This window comes from Mus caroli, chromosome 1 (genome assembly GCF_900094665.2).
Source record: "Mus caroli chromosome 1, CAROLI_EIJ_v1.1, whole genome shotgun sequence".
In the NCBI taxonomy this organism is placed as follows: Eukaryota; Metazoa; Chordata; class Mammalia; order Rodentia; family Muridae; genus Mus; species Mus caroli.
Window position 1 is genome coordinate 28,647,800 of NC_034570.1, and position 25,049 is coordinate 28,672,848.

Sequence of the window (25,049 nt, forward strand, 5' to 3'; positions counted from 1 at the left end):
AGAGAGAGAGAGAGAGAGAGAGAGAGAGAGAGAGAGTGCACTCACACTTGCCCTTCTACAAGGTTGTACATATCCCACCAGCAAGCAGCTCTGATTCTAAGTCTAGAGAGTATAGCTGGGAAACTTACTGCATCTATGATAGCATGCAGTCTCTTATTAGGGAGTTATTAAATCTTTGTCACCGTGAGAAAATGTCTGACCTAAGCGTCTTAAAAGGAGGACAGATTTGTCTCAGCTCACTGTTTCAGAGTCTCCACCCACAGTCAGCTGATTCTGCTGCTTTTCAGCCAAGGCAGGAACAAGGTGGCAGGCAGGTACAGTGGGAAAGAAGCTGCCTATCTCACGGCAGCCAGGCAGCAGAGAGAGCAACAGGGGTCAGGACACAAACACCCTCAAAGGCACAGCTTCAGTGTCCTGTGTGCTTCACCCACTAAAAGTGTTTCTTATTTAAGGTTTCTATTGTTATAATAAAACATCACTGAGAGAACGGAACTGGGAGGGAGAAGGGCTTATTTTACATTGTAGCTCATAAGTTTATCCTGAAGGGAAGCAGAGGCCAGGGAGGAGTGCTGCTTGTCGGCTTGCTCTCTGTGGCTTACTCACCTGACTAGGTGTGGCACCACCCATCAAGAAAATGCCCCACAGGTTTGAGCACAGGCCAATCTGGTGGGGGCATACTCTCAGTTGAGTTTTCTTCTTCCCCAATGATTATTCTGGCTTGTGTCAAGCGGACAGAAAACTAGTTGGTACCTAGCCTATTCAGCACTCACCAGTGGAATAATAATATATTGATGACGTTAATGTTCCCCTGGTCCAATCACTTCTCAGTAGCACTACCAGGTACAAATGAAGTTTTCAACCCACAAAGCTAGTTGAGCCTGTTCTATATCCACACTCTAAGAGTACTGTGAACACAATCACAAAGGAACTCACACAATATATATTCACTGATAAGTGGATATTAGCCCAAAACTTAGGATACCCAAGATATAAGATACAATTTGCTAAACGCATGAAACTCAAGAAGAATGAAGACCAAAGTGTGGACACTATGTCCCTTCTTAGAATTGGGAACAAAACACCCATGGAAGGAGTTACAGAGACAAAGTTTGGAGCTGTGATGAAAGGATGGACCATCTAGAGACTGCCATATCCAGGGATCCATCCCATAATCAGCTTCCAAACGCTGACACCATTGCATACACTAGCAAGATTTTGCTGAAAGGACCCAGATATAGCTGTCTCTTGTGAAACTAGGCCGGGGCCTAGCAAACGCATAAGTGGATGCTCACAGTCAGCTATTGGATGGATCACAGGGCTCCCAATGGAGAAGCTAGAGAAGTACCCAAGGAGTTAAAGGGATCTGCAACCCTATTGTTGGAACAACATTATGAACTAACCAGAACCCCGGAGCTCTTGTCTCTAGCTGCATATGTATCGAAAGATGGCCTAGTCGGCCATCACTGGAAAGAGAGGCCCATTGGACTTGCAAACTTTATATGCCCCAATACAGGGGAATGCCACGGCCAAAAGAATGGGAATGGGTGGGCAGGGAAGTGGGGGGGGGTATGGGGGACTTTTGGGATAGCATTGGAAATGTAATTGAGGAAAAAAAAAAAAAAAAAAAAAAAAAAAAAAAAAAAAAAAAAAAAAAAAAAAAGAGTACTGTGTACGAAACTTGAATCTTCTGGTGTCTTTCTAGTTCCCAAGCATAGCCTCACAAGGAGGTCAATTATGACCATGCTGTTTAAAATTGTAAATATTCCCCTCCCACAACTCCCAATCTTTATCACTTAATTTTTTTCCATTGTCTTTAACGCCATCTAAAATATTAAATAATTTGTTATAGTATGTTTCTTTTCATTGTGTCCCTATATTCCTTCCACACAGATAGATAAACATGCTTACACATGAACGCTGGTCCCATGAGCGCGGACCATTGTTTTTCAGCAGATTGTTTTAGGTTCTTAGAACAGTGTTGAGATACAACATTGCAGGAAGAACACCGCACCAGGCTCAGGCAGCTCCTGACTCTCCAGCTGCCCACCCAACAGACAATGTTGCTACGTTGTTTCTGCTGTTACATTCTGGTGGCAGGGAGAGAGGAACAGACAGTATTAAATACATAAGAAAGAGAACCAATGCATAAACATCAAAGGGGAAAGAGACTGGAAAGGGGAGGAAAAAAAATCCCTGGGGAAAAAAAAGACATTGAAATTAAGATGTAAGGAGTCTAAGAAGAGGTGAGTTTAGAGTAAGACCTCAAGTAAATGATGGTTCAGTCCACAGAAGGACCGGGAAGAAGATTCTGAACAGATGGAATGGGGAGAACAAAGATGATGATTAGCTGATTTCTTAGAGGGAAAGCTGGTGGACCAGTACAGCTGGATCCCACCAAAGAGAGCATAGGAAAGAGGCCAGAGGATGAAGGGGTGAAGGAAGTATACAGATCTCTCAAAAACACAGGAAAGAATTTTACTTCTCCATGAATGAGTAGGGATTCACTCATGGGGGACAATAGCAGTTAAGGGGAAGAGTGACATGAGCCGATTTTGATTACCAGAGCTGTGCTAAGACCGCAGTGCTTAAGAGGAAGAATGCCAGCAGGAACTTATTAGGAGGCAGTCATAAGCTGAGTGCTCTTTCAGAAGTCTTGAGTTCAATTCCCAGCAACCATATGGTGGTTCATAACCATCTGCAATGAGATCTGGTGCCTTCTTCTGGCCACAGGCAGAATGCTGTATACATAATACATAAGTCTTTAAAAAAAAAATCTGTGTGAGAGATAATGGTAGCTCAGAAAAGAGGAACAAAATGTGTCAAAGAGATAGCAGAGTGGTTAAGAGTACTGGCTGCTCTTCCAGAGGACATGGGTTTGATTCCAAGCACCCACATGGTGGCTTATAGCTGTCTGTAGCTCTAGTTTGGAGGATCTGATTTCCTATTCTGGCCTCTGTGGGCACTGCACACATACGATACATAGACAGACATGGAGGCGAAACATTGTTACACATAAAATGATAATTAAAGAAAAAAGTAAAGAGTACCAGTAATGGTTGTGGGAAAAGAGATTGAGTTCTAGAACGATTTTGAAGGTTAAAACTGAAAGCAGTATCAAAACAGAGGATAGATAGATAATATTACAGATTTTTTGGCTTGAGAATTGCAACCAAGATAAGGAAGGGGGTCAGAAATGAGGCTTGAGTTATATTAGTGATGGCTACAAGCCTTCCAGTTTGCAGCTGAACAATGAGTTGGGGAGGTCTGTCCAATGTCAGTCCCCACATAGTGTCCGCTCTCTGTTTAATCACAGAGTTTTATAAATCCTGAACTTCAACGCTCAGATTTCTGTCTGCAGTTAGACTTTCCGTTACTGAGAGAAACTCCATTTAAGGGAGGAAAGATTCATTTTTGCTTCACGGATTTGGAGGTATTGGTACCTGGTGGGCTAGCTCCACTGCTTTTCAAACAACATTCCTGTTGTTGTTTGGATATAAAGTATCCTCACAAAGGATCCGGTATTGAAGGCATGGTCCATAAGATAGTGTCTTAGTTAGGGTTGTACTGCTGTGAACAGACACCATGACCAAGGCAACTCTTATAAAGACAACATTGAATTGGGGCTGGCTTACAGGTTCAGTCCATTATCATCCAGGTGGGAGCAGGGCAGCATCCAGGCAGGCATGGTGCAGGAGGAGCTGAAAGTTGAATATCTTCATCTGAAGGCTGCTAGTGAAGACTGGCTTCCAAGCAGCTAGGATGAGGGTCTTAAAGCCCACACCCACAGTGACACACCTACTCCAACAAGGCCATTCCTCCAAATAGTGCCACTCCCTCGGCTGAACATATATAAATCATCACAGGCAGCATGTTCAGACCTGTGCCTTTTGGGGAGTGACTGAGTCATGGAGTCATACTGTCATTCACATATTTATTCCTTGATGGTTCATGGGACATTAGTGGGAAGTGGTGGACAGTGGGTGGGGCCAGGATGGGCCATGAAGGATGTCTTTTTCCCTTATCTTTTTCTTCTTTGCTCTTCCTGGAAGCTATAAAGTGAGCAGCCCTGTTTGTTCAAGGGTTGTATCTTGTCTAGAGCCCAAAGCAATAGAGCTAGCCCACCAGGTACCAGCACCTCCAAATCCGTGAAGCAAAATGAATCTTTCCTCCCTTAAATGGAGTTTCTCTCAGTAACGGAAAGTCTAACTAACTGCAGACAGAAATCTGAGCTTTGACGTTCAGGATTTAAAAACTCTGTGATTAGACAGAGAGTGAACCCTCTGTGGGGACTGACATTGAACAGCTGCTTTGAGTCGTGACACCACCCCACCCCCACCCCTAACCCCTAAGAAGCTAAGAGAAAGGCCTTGAAAGCCTTCAGTGGCTCTGCTGACACCCTGACTCTGGAATTCTAGTTTCCGAAACTGTGAGAAAATACTTTTCTTGTTGTTGGCCTTTCAGTCTGCGGCATCTTGTACCTGATACACTCAGCACTAGTGTGTGAAGGAAAGAGAGTAAGCCAGGTGAGAGAGTAAAGGAACTTGATTCAGATGGGACCCAGGAATAATATGAAATGGGAAACTGGAGAAGGTTATATACACACACCTTTTAAAATGCACCCCTTCAGGGGCTGGTGAGATGGCTCAGTGGTTAAGAGCACCGACTGCTCTTCTGAAGGTCCTGAGTTCAAATCCCAGCAACCACATGGTGGTTCACAACCATCCGTCATGAGATCTGATGCCCTCTTCTGGTATGTCTGAAGACAGCTACAGTGTACTTATATATAACAATAAATAAATCTTAAAAAAAAATGTACCCCTTCCTTCCCTCCTTTCCTTCTTTTTCTGTTTCTCCCTTTTATAAAAATCCCATATTTTGCCGGGCGTGGTGGCGCACACCTTTAATCCTGGCACTCAGGAGGTAGAAGCAGGCGGATTTCTGAGTTCGAGGCCAGCCTGGTCTACAGAGTGAGTTCCAGGACAGCCAGGGCTACACAGAGAAACCCTGTCTTGAAAAACAAAAAACAAAACAAAACAAAAAAACACCCCCCCCAAATCCCATATTTTATCTTAGTTATAGCAATAAAATTAACAAAATTTAAGTAACACTGTTAATAATAAAATCCTCTGATACAGGTTTGAAAGAGAAGGAAAAGCAGAAGAGCATCAGGTCATGAAACCCTTCCAGGATTTCTAAGCTGGTCATTGTGGCAAATGTGTTCACTGACATCATATCTAACTCTTCATACTCTGATTATTAGAGGGATAAAACGAAGGTCCAATCTTCCCAGGCACTGCCTCAGAGGGAAAACCACATGGGATTCTTTGGGACTACAAAGTACTTCTTGCTACATCAATGCATTGAAGGTTAAATTCATAGATCCACGGGGGGCGGGGTCCCTACACTCCATCCTTCCTCATTACCTAATATGACCCTCTCTTGTGCTCTCTCCCCCTCCCTCTCTCCCTCTCTCTCATTTCTGATTTTAGGTCATTGTACTTAACATATTTTCCAGGTACATCCATTTGCCTACAAATCTCCTTTATCTCCCATAGCCTACATCTGGACAGTATTCCACAGTGTTCATGTACCGAATTTTCATTGTCCATTCTTCTGCTAATGGACACCCAGGCTACTTCTGTTTCCTTCCTACTGCAAACAGAGAAGCAGTAAGCATAGACGTGGGCTCGTATCCGTGGTAGGGTGTAGAGTCCTCTGAGTCTACACCCAGAAGTGAAAGAGCTGGGACATCCTTCCTCATTACCTAATATGAGGTAGAGGTAGAGGTAGAGGTAGAGAGGACAAGAGAAGGTCATATTAGGTAATGAGGAAGGAAGAATAGAATAGTTCTGTTTTTAATTTTTTTGCCCTGAGGAGCCTCCAAGCTGATTTCCGAAATGTCTGCACTGGTCTGCACACTCAGCGCCATGAATAAAGAATCCTTCCTCCCATGCCCTCTCCAGCATTTGTTGTCAGATTTCTTTCTTTTCTTTTCTTTTTTAAAATATTTATTTATTATATGTAAGTTCACTGTAGCGGTCTTCAGACACCCCAGAAGAGGGTGTCGGATCTCATTACAGATGGTTGTAAGCCACCGTGTGGTTGCTGGGACTTGAGCTTAGAACTTCAGAAGAGCAGTCAGTGCTCTTAACCGCTGAGCCATCTTTCCAGCCCCCTGTTGTCAGATTTCTTTCTTTCTTTTTTTTTTTTTTTTTTTTGGTTTTTTTTGAGACACGGTTTCTCTTTATAGCCCTGGCTGTCCTGGAACTCACTTTGTAGACCAGGCTGGCCTCGAACTCAGAAAAATTGGTTATTGGCCATTTGTGTTTTCTTTTGAGAACAGTCTGTTCACCTAATTAGATAATTTGTAGACTGGTGGTTTGTTTCTGTCACATCTACTTCTCATTGTGTTTTGTGAATTCGTTTTATTATTCCTCTGTCTGAAATACAGTTGGTAAAGATTTTCTCCCACCCTGTGGGCTGTGTCTTGGCTCTGTTACAGCTTGATTGTTGTGCAGAGCCCTTTTCTCTTGATGCATTCCTATTGTACACTAGCAATGAACTCCAAGAAAAAGAAATTAGGAAGATTATCTTATTCATAATCTCTCCAAAAAATAAGGTAAGTAAGAATAAACTAAACTAAAGAAGTGAAAGAATGAAAACTTCAAGACACTGAAAATATAAATCAGAGAAGACACTAGGCAGCGGAAAGACCTTCCAAGTCCCTAGATAGGTAGAATTAATTTTAAAAAATGGCTATATATCAAAATTAGCCTACAGATTTAATTGTAATACCCATTTAAATTCAGATATCACACTCATGTATCTAGGGGAAAAAAACCAATACAAGTATTCATATGGAACCAGAAAAGGTCTTGAATAGCCAAAACAATCTCAAGCCAAAACAATGGGTTCAGGCATGAGAGCAGTTAGAACATGAGATCTGAAGCAAGGATGTAGAAACAGACTGATGAACTGAGGCCATCTAATTTTTGGATAGAAATGGCAAAAAACATGCTATTGGTAAAAAGACCGCGCATTCAACAAACGGTGCTGACAATACTGGATTCCACCCCAGAACAGCGAAACTGGATTCTTACCTTTCGCCTTGCACAAAAATCAACTCAAATACGGTAATTTAAACCCCAAACACTGCCATTGCTACAGGAAAACAGGGGGAATGCTCTTCAAGGTATCACCAGGCATTTCTGAATAGCGCCCTCCAGTGGCCAAGAACTCGTCCCAAGAACTGGCATGTGGGACTCCTGCAACTTTTTTTTTTCTCTCTCTCTTTTATTTTCTTTTTGAAACAGCATCTCAACATAGCCAAAGATGACACTGAACTCCTGGCCCTCCTGCCTGTCTCCTATGAGCTGGGATTACAGGTGTGTCACCATGTCTGACTTAAGGAGTTTTTCCATGAATAAAAGGAGAAAAATAAGGCAGAAAATCAAATGACTTAAAAGCTTTACTTTTATTGATTTTCAAATTTTATATGTATGCGTGTTTGCCTAAATGTATGTCTGTGAACCACATATGTGCTTGGTGTTCACAGAGGCCAGAAGAGGGCATTGGGTCCCTGGAACTGGAATCACAGATGGCTTTAAGCTGCCATGTGTATCCTGAGAATTGAACCTGGGTTCTCTGGAAGAGCAGTCAGTGCTCTTAACCACTAAGTTATTCTTTCTTTCTTTCTTTCTTTCTTTCTTTCTTTCTTTCTTTCTTTCTTTCTTTCTTTCTGTTTTCTGAGACAGGGTTTCTCTGTGTAGCCCTGGCTGTCCTGGAACTCATTTTGTAGACCAGGTTGGCCTCGAACTCAGAAATCTGCCTGCCTCTGCCTCCAGAGTGCTGGAATGAAAGGCATGCGCCACCACGCCCGGCTATTATTTTTCAACTCCCTATAATCTGCTTTCTTTCCTTTGCTTTTCTTTTTTGTTCTGCTGTCAATTAAAAAAAAACCCAAAAAACAAACAAACAAACAAAAACAAAAACAAATGAAGGTGATACTAAGTTACCATTGCTGAGTTTCCCTGCTTCTGCCAGAAGTTGGGTAGAGAACTTATCATTGTTTCATTCAGTTTCCATAGTAACAAGTAAGCAACACATTGACTCCTTTTTGGAGATGAGGAAGTTGAAACTGGGTGAGAGGGTAGAGAAGAAGGACGTGACCAAAGTGTTGTAGCTAGTGAACACTGTGTGATCCTAAATCAGTGCTCTACTGGCACATTAGTCTACGGTTTGGCCTTAGATTTTCAGCACATTCAAAGCTTGAAACCAATTACGTCAAAACAAGAATTCTGTCCTCTGAAAGCATCATCAGAAGAAAACAATTATAAAAATACCATCTTTAAAGTGAAGAAATAAAGGGCTAATGGTTTGTTAGTGGAATGAACATCCTTCTGCTCACATGTGACTCATACTTAAAGCAGTGAATTCTTAAATTTGACATATATCTTAGGCAAAAGGACTCATTACTTGGAAAACCTCTGACTTCATGTATCCTCTAGCCTGTATCATCCTGTCTGGTCAGCAAGCCTTCTGCAGAACTGTCCATTTCATTTCCATAGTTATGGCCCTAAAGATGCTGCTATTAGGCTAGTCTGAATGGCTGTGACACCTCCTAGTGTCTGGTCCTCACTTCCTTTCCTGTGCCACCTGTACCAATTCTGTACACAGAAGCACATTTTCAAAATGTTCTGTGTAGTTGGTGCTCTACATTATGGTGCTGAAGATACAATAACTGCCAGTGAATCAGCAGTTTAAAAAGGACATAATGCTAAACTATAATTCTTGAAAAATATGTAGTGGTGGGGGTGTGGTGGTTTGAATATACTTGGCCCAAGGAGTGGCACTATTTGGAGATGTGGCCTTGTTCGGAAAACATGGGTGTGGGCTTTCAGACCTTCCTCCTAGCTGCCAGAAAGCCTGTCTTCTCCTATTAGCCTTTAGAACAAGATGTAGAACTCTCAGCTCCTCCAGCATCATGTCTCCATGGACTCTGCCATACTTCCTGCCTTGATGATAATGGACTGAACCTCTGAACCTGTGAGCCAGCTCCAATGAAATGTTCTTATAAGACTTGCCTTGGTCATGGTGTCTGTTCACAGCAGTAAAACCCTAACTAAGACAGGAGGCATGTTGGGAGGGGCTGGAAGGAGCTAAAAAGAGGAAATGGGTGTTGGTATGATCATAATATACATACATACATACATACATATATATGTATCAAGTACTCAAGAAGTAATGTAACTATAAAATAAACTGGAACACAAACTCAAGATCCTACAGACAAAGGAAAACATCAAGTCAGGTTTTGGTTTTGTTTTGTTTTTAATTTCCTCAGGCTGACCCTTCTCTTGGATTTGTTTCTGGAAGGTAGCATTTTCTTAGGCGACTGCTGCCAGCACAAACGCTCGTGTGCAGCCTGTGGAGCCAGTAACCCCAGTGGCTCGGCAGATCACACAGTTCCCACCTTCTAGAACTGTCCTGGCAGGAAGGGTGGGATGAGTGTATCTGGAAACCACAGTGTGTTTATTTGACCTTACTAATTTTTCCCCCTCTGAGGCCCAGCATGTAAGTAGCTTAAGTTCACTTCAGCAATCTGTTGAATACTACTAAGTGAATACAATATTTGGGACATTGCAAGACAATCTAAATTATCTCTGCAATAACCGGATATGTCCATATTTAAATTTAGCTATCCACTACTTTCTGAAGTGTAATTTTGAGCTCTCTCGGGAACTGATTTTCTTTTCCATTTTTAACTGTTGATCTGCAGTTGTACCATATTTTAGACATTTTGTCCCTTTTATCTAAAATGCCAATCCTTTGAGGTTTACCTTGCAGCATGACCAAAGACTGTCGAAGCCGGCTGTTTTCCTTTCGGATGCTTCTTAGTTTTTCTTTCAGGCTTTCGATTTTGTTACACAGTTCCTCCTTGGACAGTTCCGTTAAGGGTGTTTCCTCATCACTGGAACTCTCCCCAGGCAGGAAAGCATTTCCTGAATATGGGTCTCTCTACAATACAAAACATGGATAACAAAGACACTTTGCAGTTCCTTCAACAGCTACCTCGTGTTCTGTATGCCAATGCCTCTTATCAGATCTCGGCATGCCTCCACACACAGCTGCTGTAACGCAAGGTCCCAGCTTTGTCCTCCACCCTCCAGAACTCAGGACGGGACACATGAAAAGGTTCTTGTTCTCTTTTCAAATAGAAGACGGGATCTGACTTTCTGCCTAAGCGGTGAAAAGCAAAATATTTTATAGCTCAGTAGACTCAGTAAGGTCACTGTTAAAACCTGGGCTCAGTAAAAACAAAACAAAACAAAACAGAAAACAAACAAACAAACAAACAAACAAAAAACTGCGGGGCAGTGGTGGACCACGCCTTGCCTTTCATCCCAGCACTTGGAAGGCAGAGGCAGTTGGATTTCTGAGTTTGAGGCCAACCTGTTCTACACACAGAGAGATCCAGGACAGCTGGGGCTATACAGAGTAACTCTGACTCAAAAAAACCAAGTTAAACGAAACAAAACAACCCAAAAAACACGGGCTCCTCTAAGATGGAGCCTGTCTCGTGCCAAGTACTTCAAAATCTGACTAGGTTAGCATGATAGGCATGGTGACACACGTCTCTAATCCCAGGACTTTGGCAGTAGAGACAGGAGGTCAGCCAGAGACACAGGGAGTTCCAGGTCAGTCTGGGCTAGACAGAAACAACAACTTTGTCTGTCTGTCTGTCTGTCTGTCTGTCTGTCTCCCTTCCCTTCCCTTCCCTTCCCTTCCCTTCCCTTNCTTCCCTTCCCTTCCCTTCCCTTCCCTTCCCTTCCCTTCTTCCCTTCCCTTCCCCCCGCCTTTTTTTTTGAAGCTTAGCAAGCTTCCAGCAAATTCTTGCCTTGCACATCAGCTACAGGATGATTTGTAACCATTAAAAACAACACTGCATGTTGTAAGAACAGTGGTCACACACAGGAACAAGAATAGGGTGGCAGCTAAAGCGGAGTCCCGGAGGTCTCTTAGTATGCTCTGGGTGACGTAATTTTCTAATGATATATTCATTTGATGGTAATGGGTAATGCATGAAACCACACTTTCAATATCTGTGTTCTTCTGTATGCATTTTGGATTTCCATAAGATGTTCCTTTTAATTCTTCAGTAACTAGAAGCAAGGAATGGAGCTGGAAGGTAGGGCATTTGCTGGGCATGCCTAGGACCCTGGGTGGCATCTCCAGCCTACAAGGTCAATGTCCAACAAGTGCACGTTCACAGAGTATGGTGGCTTTCTTACAATCTTAGAGCTGAGGTCTTGTATCTTTATGCTTGTATCTTGTTTTGAGACTAGATGTCATTAATGAATAGTAAACAAGTGTGCAAACTCTTTATGAAGAAAACAACAAACCTTCACTGAACGATACCCACAGCATGGGAGGAAAAGTCCAGAGATAAAAAGCCATAAGTAAAAAATATCAGTTATCCTCAAGTCAATGCAATTTTAATACAAATTTGAAATTGACTATAAAGTTGTATGCATAAGAGCCAGGAATAGCCAGTGAATCCTTAGGAAATTATCAGGAATTGAGACTTATAAATTCAAGGTGTTATTAAATTCAGAATAATTCAGTTTGGTGCTGACCAAGAGACAGTCTATATTGCCAAGAAATAGAGGTTAAAAACTAGATGTCTGAAGATCTGTGATGTGGGACAAAGAGGTCTGGCAGCTCAACAGGGACGTTGAGATCCACTCAACCAAGGCTGCTGGGATGCTGGCCCACCGGGACTCAGAAAAACAGGTAAAGTAATGGATCCCTATCTCATTAAAACATGTATGCATGGACCACTGCTCTCAAACACAGAGATTTATACACACATAGACCCACATGTCGATGTTTCCACATGTGTACACATACATACGCATACTCACACGCATACACCTCCACACACACTGGCATGTAAACCTCTGTAGATACATTAAGAATTTATACATCAAAAACAAAATGCAAAATTGTACAAGGAATATAAATGTACACTTTCTCAATTTGAGTAGGCATTTCCTAGATATAAAATCACTGCTCACAGTAAAACAAACAAACTAAAATGAAGATTTTTATTCATAAGGCACAGTAAACAAGAAAAAAAAAAGACCATAAAAGCCAATGGGAAATATCTGCAGTGTTGTTAATCAAAACAGTTACTCAATGGAAAAATGAATAAATGATATAAAGGGGGCATTTTACAGAACAGAGGACGTACATGGCTCATCAGTAGACACAGATATTCAACCTCAGTAGTGAGCACAGAGAAGGTCAAAACCACTATCAGTTACTGTTTGGGCAAAGCCCAAGGAATCTGGCAAAGCTAAGCAGGGTGGGCATGGACCACTGCTGCTCCATAATATTAGCAGGTGTTAGAGACAGAGACAAGGCTGTGAGCTGAGGCAGGTGCGTCAACTCTGTGAGCGAGCCCTCCCTCGTCACTGCGGCTTCCATGGAACTGCAGACCGAAGCACGTGAGCAGGAGACCGCTTTCTACCTTACATGAGCTACTGTGCACTATTTGTCTCTTTGCAATAACCATCACAAAAGTCTAAAATGTGCACAGAAGCAGGGATACCTACAACAGGACACCTGTTTACACTCAGAGGCCAGGTATGGGCCCAAAAGGCACAGGGTGGCATGGGGGAAAGCCTCTGACTTGTGTTCACTTGTAGTAAGACACTTGGTAAAATTGTCACCTGGAATGGTTATGAAGGCAGACCACACACCAAGGATGCTGGACAGAGAATTTTGGTGAGTTCTAGCTTTGTCAGTAATAGCAGTTTGCAAGAAGACATAGGAAAGCACTGAGTGCGGGGTGTGATTTAAATCAACTGAGTTCCGTAATGCTAATCTTCAAGATTTGAGAAACATTCCACAATTACTTCCCTAGGTCAGCAGGTTTCTTTCACCTTGGTTTTCTCAAGAGCTCGTCTGTGTGATCTCTCAAAATGGCCCCATCCAATGAGATGCTGGGAGTCAAAGGAAACCTTCAAGTATTTGAAGGCCTTTAAGTAACTGCTATAAAATGGAGAGAAAAGAAGCTGAACACAGATTTGATAATAAAAGAAGAGGTCTCTCAGGCCCAGGATCTTTGGCAAATAAAATTTCTGGCTGGACTGAATTGCAATAGAAACCAGCAGAATTATGTAGTTTGGAAAGCTATTAAGATTTTTTTTAAGGATTTATTTATGTATATGAGTACACTGTCACTCTCTTCAGACACAACAGAAGAGGGCATCAGGTGCTATTGTAGATGATTGTGAGCCACCATGTGGTTGCTGGGAATTGAACTCAGGACCTCTGGAAGAGCAGTCAGTGCTCTTAACCGCTGAGCCATCTCTCGAGCCCTGGCTATTAAGATTTTGAGGACAGCTTTGTTTATCCCTGAGCAACTTCAAGCCCACACCAGCAAGCTGCAATAAGACATTTAACGAAAGCCAGAAATATGGATATTAATACTATTAATAAGAAAGTATAAATGCAAAAAGTCTGCATGCTGCTTGTGAGCATGCTGACTGTGGGGGACCTTCAGAAAGTCATCTTATGTGTCAATAAAATGTTGGGAAATATCCCTGCCATTCTCCAAGACTGAAACTTTTGCTGGACCTCACAGCCAGAGTTAATAATACATTTGGACTCACTTAAGATTGCTAGCCTACTGTCTGCTCAGTTTAAAACAAACAAACCACCCAACCAAACAAACAAAAGCCGAGCCTTCGGTGGTGGCGCATGCCTTTAATCCCAGCACTCGGGAGGCAGAGGCAGGCAGGTTTCTGAGTTCGAGGCCAGCCTGGTCTACAGAGTGAGTTCCAGGACAGCCAGGGCTATACAGAGAAACCCAGTCTCAAAAAACCAAAAAACCAAAAAAAAAAAAAAAAAAAAAAAAAAAAAAAAAAAAAAAAAGAGAGAGAAAGAGAAAGAGAATGAACAATGTAACAGTCGACCTGACTTTGCCTTGGATTTCCCATGTAATCTGCCTCTACCACCTAAGCTAATGAGTAGCTGTTATCTTAAATGGTGTGCTCTGCCATGCCTCTGACCCAAGGTGATGCATGTCTATCATTTGCTGAAGGTAGCTGATACAGAGGTTAAAAGCTACCAGAAAAGTCAAAAGCACCCATTTATGGATACTGGTTGATAAACAATGACATTTGCAGAACCGTTTTTTTGTCTGGGTCAGTTGGGATCAGTTGGAGCCAGTGACTTAATCCCTTATAAAACTCTGTTAAAGATTTCTGTAAAGTATCCCATGTCTTCTTGTGTGATGCTTTCTGTGCTGGTCAATAAATACAGAGCAAGCCCTTTGTCAGGGACAGAGTCCAATCACAGCTATACACCAGACATACATAAACACCGTTAGTCACATGCAGAGAAGACAGACACCCAAAGACATAACAGACAGACACAGAAGGACAGACACAGGGACAGATTCACAAGATCACCTTCAGGCTGACACAGACTCTCATACAAACATACAGTCGGGAGACCCAAGAAGCGTGAAGTAGAGAGTTCACATTGGTCTCTCTTGGCTCATGTCTCAGAGGGAAGTTACTGGTGGCTTGGAGTTAATCACTAATGCGTTTAATCCATGCCATCTTATAATGTCTAGTCAAATGAATAGAAACAAACAAGCAATTGCGAAAGCACAAGTCATCCTCCTATGTATTTCATACAGATATGACCTGTGGGGTATAGTTATATTACATCAATGGATTTTAGTTGTTCTAGCCCGAAAAATAACCAAAAGTGGATTCCTCTATAAGCTGATGGCAATGTTGATTTGTTTCTCTAGAGAACATGTTTAACAATTTATATGCATCTCAAGTCTTGTGGATAATTTTGGAGAGTGCAATGCTTTTTGAAAAAATCAGGAACAAATTAAGATTTCTATTATGATATTCATGTGCTACTAAATGATATATGTGTAGTCTTTTACAGTGTTTTATGAAGTGGGTCAGAGGTGGGGATATGAGGGAAATGATACTGTTTAAGGACATGTGAATACAACATGCTACATGTATTATAAAACACATAGAAATGTATAAAACATGTATAAAATGTGTGACTGTATAAAGAAATACAAATAAAAGTACAGGTTGAACATGTCGGTAAGTTGTTCGAAGGAAAGGAGGGCAATGGGGCAGTGAGGACAGCTGTGAGCTGAGTTCTAAACGGAAGAGCAATGAGTAAGTCTTACTGAAGAAACACACCAATTTCCATAAAATGTTTTGGGAGGAAAACTATTTTCAGACAGTTTGATGATCTTTTGTTTAGATCAGAAAATAAACTTTGAACAATGTTATATCTGGTGCTGGCTGAAATGAAGTAGGAAAACTGTCTATTGTCTGTGTTTCTAACTTAATCTTAAAAAGAGAACAGAAACTATATTCCCTCGGTTAGATAAAGAGTTAAAAAGGACAAATTACAAGAAGATGGGGGAAAGTGCCAAGAAACAACGAGGATTGAAACATCTGAGAATTGCAGATGGCAGGCAGCTGAGGTAGGTGAGAAGATTAAATCAACAGAACACCGACCTGTGCTTTATCCAGGGCACTATTCGCATTTTCTGAGTTCGCTGTCTCTGTCCGTTTCCTCTTTCTTTTTCTAAGAACTTGGTTGTCGGTGATGTCATCTGTCTGCAAGATCTTCTGCATTTTCTCAATTAGTCAGCCAAGGCTTTCCGGAACCTTCAAAGGCAGAAACGCCCATGTAGGTGCTGCTGTTCTGCATGCGGTTCTTGCTTCTTAAAAACAAAAACAAAACACAGGGTACCTCAGCCTGCTGCTGGCTCAGGTGAGCGCCTTTCACGGAAGGTGCCATGCAGAAGGGGCCATGTTGTTGTCTTTCTCACTGGCCAACTTTCCGCACATTTTTACTTGACTCAAAAAACTTCAGCTTGGTGCTGGAGAGATGGCTCAGTGGTTAAGAGCACTGACTGTTCTTCCAGAGGTCCTGAGTTCAATTCCCAGCAACCACATGTAATGGGATCTGATGTCCTCACAGATGTGCTGACGACGGCTATGGTGTACTCACATACATAAAATAAATAAATACGTCTTTTTTTTAAAAAGATTTTATTTATTTTATATATGTGAGTACACTGTAGCTATCTTCAGACACACCAATAGAGGGTATCAGATCCCATTACAGATGGTTGTGAGCCACCATGTGGTTGCTGGGAATTGAACTTAGGACTTCTGGAAGAGCAGTCAGTGCTCCTAACTTCTGAGCCATCTCTCCAGCCCTAAATAAATAAATCTTAAAAGGAAAAACAAATCTATTGCAAGGCAAGGGATTGATACACAGTAGCAGGTCATTCTTTAAAAAACAAAAGAACCCATTCAGCTTTGTTACCGTCCTCAAGCTGCTCATGTGGTCAGGTGCAGCTAGTTGGCTTTAAAAAGTCAAACAGTATAAGAACACTTTCCATCTGCCCTTGTCAAGTAGCTATGAAGAATCTACAGGTTTTAAAAATCCTAGGTGTATGTAAACATTATCACACAGAACTGAAATTATGCACTTCTAGGAAAATATATTAATAATAGTTGACAACATCAGGATGGAGGGTGAACATATTCCCAAGAGATCAATAAGAGTTGCTCAGACAGCCTGGCGTGGTGGCACACGCCTTTAATTCCAGTACTCGGAAGGCAGAGGCAGGCGGATTTTTGAGTTCGAGGCCAGCCTGGTCTACAAAGTGAGTTCCAGGACAGCCAGGGCTACACAGAGAAACCCTGTCTCGAGAAACCAAAAAGAGTTGCTTAGACCTGAGTTTTGCTTTAAAAAGTGTTTTTCTTTCTAAAAACTCTGCAGTCTTATGATAGGCGGTCCCCCTTGTCCCAAACTAGCCTATTCTATCAGTAGGGTTGTAATGACAACATTTAACCTTGGTTATGTATAGCTAGCTGGTGATGCATATTAGGTCTTATTTAATCTTCAGGGTATTTGCGTCAATTGGTTTGTTTTCATAAGCATTTAATTACACATAATAAAACCAGAGCCAGATTGAGCATATGAATCTTCATGAAATATATAGACTATTGAGCACACAGTAGTATTTTGCTTCTTATCAAATTACTATAAATGTATTAGCAAATGCACTTCTCAAATTTTTTATTCACAAAGTTCATAATAAAACACTGGAGTCCAGCATCGCTTTGGAAGCTATATTTGCTAATGTGACCAGTGACGTTTTCAAGATAACATTATAGTTGGGCATACGGTACACACCTGCAAGCCTAGCACTTCGAAGACGAAGGCAGAGGGTTTCATGTATTTTCTAAATTCTGAAATAAAATCAAACATAAACATACAAAAGGTAAAAAAAAAAAGCAAAACTGGATAGCATTTTGGTTAACTGGGGTTCAAATTGAATGTTTGCTCTCACAAAAATAATTTCTAATGTTATGTGTTTTTGTTTTTTTTTTTTTTTTTGCGAGTGTGTGTGTGTTCAGGGGCACACATGCCACAGTTGCTGGGTTCAAGGGATTGAACACACGTTTCCAGGCTCATTGATTTTTTTGGTTTCTTAATGGCTGACATTCAAACTGAGTTGAGATGAATTTTCTTTGTAGCTTTAATTTGCATTTCTCTGATGGCTGGTGAGATTTAACATTTTTCATGTGTTTAATGGCACATCTGTTCATTTTCCTTCCCCCATCACTGATGAGTCTGTTTGGTTCCTTGTTTGAATTTTGATGAGGACTGCATTGACTCTGTGGGTTACTGGTGGTAGACAGCCATTTTTGCAGTATTAATACAGCACAAGGAAGTTCTTCTCTGGTCTTACCTGTCCAGTGTTCTAACGCCCAGCCTCCTAAGTGCTGGCTTTCCAGTGTGAGCCACCAAATGCAAATATTCACCTTCTGTGCAAGCCCGTAAGGAAAGTTTATATTTACGCATTTCTTCTTTCGTGATATCTTTCACACTGATAGAAACTGGTATATGTTGATACCAACCTACAATCTAATGAAAACGTAAACTGAGAACAAGTTAGGGAGAAGCCAGCTAAACCAGATAAAGAAACCACAAAAAAGAAAATTATAAAACAATCTTTCCAATAGACAGAGGACAAAAACTGTCAACAAAAATACTTGCAACTGGATTCAAGAATACCTCACGACCTTCCATCATGATGTCTACAACATTCCAGAACTGTAAGGGGTGGTTCCATCTATGTATATCAATAACCTTAATTCACTCACTATATAACTGGACTCAGGGCAGAAAGCACCTGATCATCTTGACAGATGTGGAATAAAACCCAGCATCCCTTTGTGATGAAGTCCCTATGGAGACTAGTCACAGATGGAATATAGTTCAACAGAGTAAATGCCATCACAACAAGCCGGGAGCCAACAGTCTCCTAAATGGCAGAAAACATTTCCACGAAAATTAGAAATGAGTGTCCGCTCTCTTCACTCCCTTTTAATATTGTTTGAAGTTTTAGCTGCAGCAAAAGGAAAAGAGAAGGAAATAAAAGGGTTGTAAAGAGGAAAAGAAGTAACCAAAGTAGCCTTTGTTGCAGAGGACAGGATGCTATTCATAAGAGATCCTTAAGACTTCCTCCAGACAACTGTGGCTGGCTAAAATGTTCAGAAAAGTCACAGGTACAAAATTACTATATAAAGACCATCCCAGAGGGAAATCTTATTCTTTTTGTTTTGTTTTGTCTTTTTTTAAGATAGGGTTTCTCTGTATGTGTAGCCCTGGCTGTCCTGGAACTCACTCTGTAGACCAGGCTGGCCTCGTACTCAGAAATCCGCCTGCCTTTGCCTCCGGAATGCTGGGATTAAAAGCGTGCGCCACCATGCCCAGCTGGGAAATCTTATTCTTAATAGCACAAAACTAACAACAACAACAAAAAACCACCAGGTGGTGGTGGCACGCCTTTAATCCCAACACTTGGGAGGCAGAGGCAGGTGGATTTCTGGGTTCAAGGGCAGCCTGGTCTACAGAGTGAATTCTAGGACAGCCAGGGCTACACAAAGAAACCATGTCTCAGAAAACAAAACAACAACAACAACAAAAACAAAAACCCAAAACAAACCATAAATAAATAAATAAATAAATAAATAAATAGGAAAACCATACAAAACCAAAGTCGTGCGTTGGAATAAACAACCAAGGAAACAAAAGACCTTTCCAAGTAAAAGTTTAATATACGAAAGAAAAGGATTAAGAAAGTCAAAGTTGGGAAGACGTCCCAGGCTCAGGGTTACAAGAATCTACTTTGGGAAATGGACATTTTCTGAAAAGCAATCTAAAGATTCAATGCAACTCTGTGGTTCACCAAATGGAACAACAAACCAAACATTCACATGGAAACATGAAAGACAATCCTGGAATCCAGGAGTGCGGCTGGTGGTGTTACCACACCTGACCCCAGGTTTCAGTACAGAGGCAGAAGAAAAACAGCACAGCACGGTGCTCGCACAAAAAACAGACACACAGGTCAATGTCATAGAAAACAGGAGCTGGATGTAAGACCATGGAAATACAGCTGTCTGAGTTCTCACAAGGAGTCAAAAAAAAAAAAAAAAAAAAAGCACCCTAGAGAAGAGACAGGATCTTCAACAAATGGGGCTGGGAAAACTGAAAATCAGTATGCGGATGAATGAGCACAGATCACTTTTCTCTCAGCCTGACCAAAACATCAGTTCCCACCAGATCACAGACACACTGTAAAGCCTGAAACTCTGAACTTTCTAGAGGAAGATGTAGGGATTCCCTATGAAGACATAGGTGTGGGCAAGAACTTTCTAAACAGAATCAATCACTTGGGGGGGGGGGGAATTCCAACAACTCACCAATGGCAGTTCATAAAGTGAACATTTCTATACAACTCAGGATACTCCATTTTGTTAAGAAGCAGCCTACAAGTCGGGTGGTGGTGGTGCACACCTTTAATCCCAGCACTTGGGAGGCACAGGCAGGCAGATTTCTGAGTTTGGGGCCAGCCTGGTCTACAAAGTGAGTTCCAGGACAGCCAGGGCTACACAGAGAAACCCTGTCTCGAAAAACAAACAAAAAAGAAGCAGCCTACAGAATGGGAGAAAATATTTGCTCATTACACATCAAACAAAGGATTAATATCTAGACCTTGCAAATAAATAACTAGGCCCTGCAAATAAAAATCTTAACCATCAAGAAAACACCCAAAATAAAAACAAGCTCTGGAACCAAGTAAAAAAATAACATAAATGGCGGTAAACACTTTAAAAAGCACCCAACATCATCTACCACCAGAGGAGCACAAATGAAAAGCGTGCCCAGGTTCATCTCGCTTTGCTCAGGAGAGCTACGCTTGAGAGCTCAAATGACAGTAGATGCTGATGATCTGGGGAAAGAGGACCTGCTCGCTGTTGGTAGGAATCTAGACAGATTCAGCCACTGTGGAAGTCTGTATGGCAGTTCCTCAAAAAGATAGAAACACACCGTGCATACGATCAAGCCATGCCATCCCGGGCATAAACCCAGAGGACCTTACATCCTATCGAAGACATGCTTGTTCACGCATGCTTACTGCTGCCCTACTGGAATGGACTCAGCCTGCATGTCTGTCAGAATATGAACGGACAATGAAATTGTGCTACGTATACACGTTTTTATATTTCATTGATGAACTCAGTTATATAGTGAACTTATGAAATGGGGAAGGGCAAACAGGTAAAACTGAAAATAAATTATACAGAATGGGGTAACCTGGGCTTGGAAAGACAAAGGTTGAATGTTCTCTCTCAGATGTGGATCCTAGCTTTGAATTCTGTAGATCTGTGAGCTTAACTCGAACTATCCATCTCCCATGTGTGGATCCTAGCTTTGAATCTATAGATCCTCGTGCTTAACGTGAGCCATCCATAGAATCCAGGAAACTGGAAAGTGACCATTGCCAGGGGAAGGGCGTTGGTAGAACATAGCTAATACGAAAGCCAGGTGGGAAGGGGTGGGAGGAGAATATGGGAGGCGGAAAGGTTTAAGCAGGGATGGGAATAAGGGTGAGGAAGGTAAAGGAGGGTTAACCAAAATGAAGATGCTGTGCAAAAGAATGGACGCCTACTACTTTGTAAGCCAATTAAATACTGCAGGTTAAAAAAAAAAGATTTAGAAGGGAGAGACACCTTGTTTGGTTAAATAACACTGCCCTTACAAACCACTGTTTATTAAACAAACAAACAAACAAACAAACACAGGTATCCAGTGCCAAGTGTGGGATATGTCCTTATTAGCTGTTAGGCAGGGCAGCCCTAGAGGACCCCCAAATAATACTGGTTCTTGCCATTCCTCTTGGTTGCCCACCAGCAGTCATACCCAGCTGTGAACCCTACACACTTCAAAGGCCACCTGATGGGCAAGATGTGCCCACTGGTCTAATAGTGACCTAGCTCTTATTGGAGTGGCCAGCCGCTCTCTCATGGAATCCATGGGAGGATATGCTTCATACCGCAAACTTTGTCAAAACAAAAACCATCGTTGGGGATTTTATAGGCCTGTGGGGTATGGGGGAGGACTTATTACTGTTGTTCAATTAAATTGACAAAGTGTCATACTGAGGCTAAATATGTGTTTACAGTCATAGGCCAAAGATGCCCTCAGCCTTAATCAGAGGACCGTGTGCTGCCCAGGGAATGTCAGTGGTGAATGCAGAGACTCGTGGCTGCGCAAGTTGCTGAGAATAGATTGAGAGGTAAAACCTAAACAATTATCTTAAACCACAATTTCTAAGGCCTGGGGAAGAAGGGCGGGAAAGGTTGTAAGAGCAGGAAGATAGAGAGAAGGGCTCCAAAATGCTGTCTTCAGGGCAAACAGGAGCGCTCTGCATCTGTAGGTGCCTGCACTGGCCTTGTACAAGATTGGGAGAGTCAAGAGTCAATCATGGACTGGGGGTGGGCTCATGGAGCCCTAGCCTTCCCTACAGAATTACGGCTTACTGGTAGATTCCCTGGGAGGGGTGGTCATGCCTTCAGTTGTGTGCCCATTGAGGAGCTCATGAGGTTCCAATAGATACTTCCAAAGGCGTGGTCATACAAACAGCCCTGGTTAAAGTCTGTGTCACAAAAATTAAAATCCTGAATGTGGAAGAGGGGCCTCTTGGGAGGAGTGGAAATGGCAGGCGAGGGAAGGAAGGGGTGAGAGTAATGAGAATCTCTTATACTTGCATTAGATTACCAAAGAACAAGTCACATCAGTACGAAGTGGGAAAAAACACTATACCCACCTTCATGATAAGACTCTTATAATTAACACACCAACCCACTACTGAATTTAGCAACTATTTCTTTTCTATGACACCCAGGCAAGAAGAAAGAATATTGTGGCCAGGCATGGTTGGCGCACGCCTTTAATCCCAGCACTCGGGAGGCAGAGGCAGGCGGATTTCTGAGTTCGAGGCCAGCCTGGTCTACAAAGTGAGTTCCAGGACAGCCAGGGCTATACTGAGAAACCCTGTCTCGAAAAAACAAACAAACAAAAAACAAACAACAAGAATATTGTGAACTTAAAAACAATTCATTGTCAATCACTAGGAGGCTAGAAATGCCACTTACAGAACATGAAAGAAATAGTTCCAACTTGTGCATCTGACAAGAGATTAGCAACCAAAATGGCCAATGGACTTGAACAGACATTTCTACAGAGACATGATTTAGTTACTTTTTTGTTGCTCTGACAGAACCAGCTGAAGGACCACTTTGTCTCGTGGTTTGGCGCTGGAAGTGGAGCTGGCTTTGGGTTCTCAGTTTCTATCTCTAAACTCCACATCTGCCAGTCTGTTGTCATGCACAAAAGATCCTATAGCACGTCCGATCAGCTGGAGACCAAATGCCCAAATATATGAGCTTGCGGAGAATGTTTTCCATTCGTGCCAGCAACAGAGATTTATTAATGACCAATAAAGGGGAAGGAGAAATGATTGTTATATTATAATCCCAAAAACTCCTTATAAAAAATGACTAACATCTGTCAGGAAAAAAGGGGCGGGAGGTAGCTCGGTGGATAAAGATGCTTGCCATTCAGCACGAAGACCTGAGTTTGGTCCTAGAAGCCAAGGGCAGAAAAGAGAAGCAACTCCTACAAGCTATCCTCTGACCATCATATATGCCAGGATGCATGCACCCGGCTCTCTTGCACCGAAAACTTAAGATAGCAAGGGTGACTGTAAGTCAAACTATAGGTACCACTACCTACTCATGAGGGTGGTGACTAACAAATCTTAAACCACAAGTACTGGTGTGATGTGGAGAACCTGGGAACTTCCTGCTGTGGTGGTCATGCAAAATGGTACAGCTGCTGTGGAAGATCGTAGCCAGAGCCTTGAAGAACGTGTGTGTTCCGTGTTTACCTGAGCATTATTCACAGTAGCTAAAGGGCCCCAGGTGTCTATCGCCAGGAGGACTGGTAAGCAAAGGAGTGTGTAGGTATGCCACACCATTTGGTCTTGAGAAGAATTTCTTACGTGTGCTATAGCACGGAAGAACCTTGATGGCTGTGTGGTTCAAATGTAAACTGTCTTGTAGGGAGTGTGTACTGTTGGCACAGTCCCCTACAGAGAACTGCTCCTGTTGTGCCAGGAAGTGTTCCTGAACCCCAAAAGACCACCAAGGAGCTGATTCCAATCACATTAGGGTCTTTTTATTACAAGCTCGAGACTGGGCTACCCATCAGCCCTGACAAAGCAGGAAGGTGGAGCCCTGAGCCTAGTTTTAGGCAAGCATTTATAGAGGCAAGAAGGGGGTATCCAGTCTGGTACAAATCTGATTGGGAGGCCTTTAAACATAATTGGCTGGTGCTGGGAGCCAAACATAAACTTGTTTTTTTTTTCTTCATTGGTTGTTAGGAAGTGAAGTGTCAGAGGCTGGCTTGTAACGTGGAGGTGCAGATTTGTTGGGGAATAACCTGGAAACTGGTGCTAGGTACCAGCCTGTTAACTCCAGTTCAACCTTAGGTTAGATTTTCTAAGATGGAGTCTTAACCCAAAAGACCTGGTCTCTCACTCCCCTACAGAGAGACTGCTTCCTTGTAGAGAAGGCTTCCCTACAGAGCCTATGCCCCAATAGAGCCTGCTCCCTGATGGAGATGTTCCTACCTAGACTGGCTAACCCTGTCTCCTTGTGCAGCTCAATGCAGTAACCTTGCTTCCCTGTTCAACTACATACTGAGCGAGCTGAGATTTTGGGGTACTGTGGTTTCTCCATCACACAGCCTAGACCATCTGATCCCAACTTCTCCCCTTGTGTTGGTATGTATGTTGTTATCTGAGTGTCTGCCTTTGCTTCGTCCCCTCACCATCCCATGTAGCTCAGCCCCTAGATCCATGCAGAGCCCAGCATTGTCTCCTGCTGCCTCGTGTGTCAAAAGCCTATATGGTAGCGCTGTTTTCGGTTGTTTTGGACATTTTAAGAGATAGGAACCATACAGAGTGATGTTTCTCAGTCTGTGTGGGTTGCAACGCTTTGGGGGAGGTCATCTAAGACCATCAGAAATGTCAGACAATCATGTTATGATTCATAACAGTAGCATAATTACAGTTATGAAGTAGCAATGAAAATAATTTTATGGTATTAAAAGGCCACAGCATTAGGGAGGTTGCGACCACTGCTCTGGAGGGAGAAGGTTACCGGGAGGGATTGGTTCTTGAGGATGCTTTAGCCCTAAGCACTTTGCTGCTCCTCCTCCACTTCTTGTCTGCCATGATGTCGGGACTTCCTCTGCCACTTGCTCTCATGGCCATGATCATTTGTTCAAATACACAGGTTAAACAGCCATCGAACGGCACTCTGAAACCATAAGCTGAAATACATTTTTGGTCCATTAAGCTCTTTATGTTAGATATTTGGTCACAGCAGTGTAATATTAATGATCATAAGGGGATTAGTTTCCCCAAATGCAAATACAAGATGATTTCATTCATATAAGATATACAGCAGAAAATAGAACACTAAGTGGAAGGGGCTGGGAAAGTGGGGTGACTGGGGTGATTGCATGGCTACAGAGGTTGAGTTTGCAAGTTGGAA

At 42.3% G+C, this 25,049-nt stretch overlaps 1 protein-coding gene across 1 annotated transcript in view; it reads right to left on the bottom strand.

Moving 5' to 3' along the window:
- The window catches only part of Bend6 (BEN domain containing 6), a 58,674-nt gene that overhangs the window by 16,656 nt on the left and 16,969 nt on the right, over positions 1 to 25,049 (bottom strand). Inside the window, exons 2-3 of the mRNA XM_021172435.2 lie at positions 15,573 to 15,781; positions 9,840 to 10,017 (exon numbers count right to left, since the gene is read on the bottom strand). Of these exons, the coding sequence (XP_021028094.1) occupies positions 9,840 to 10,017; positions 15,573 to 15,692 (298 nt within the window). The 5' untranslated portion in view covers positions 15,693 to 15,781. The remainder of the gene's footprint in view (positions 1 to 9,839; positions 10,018 to 15,572; positions 15,782 to 25,049) is intronic.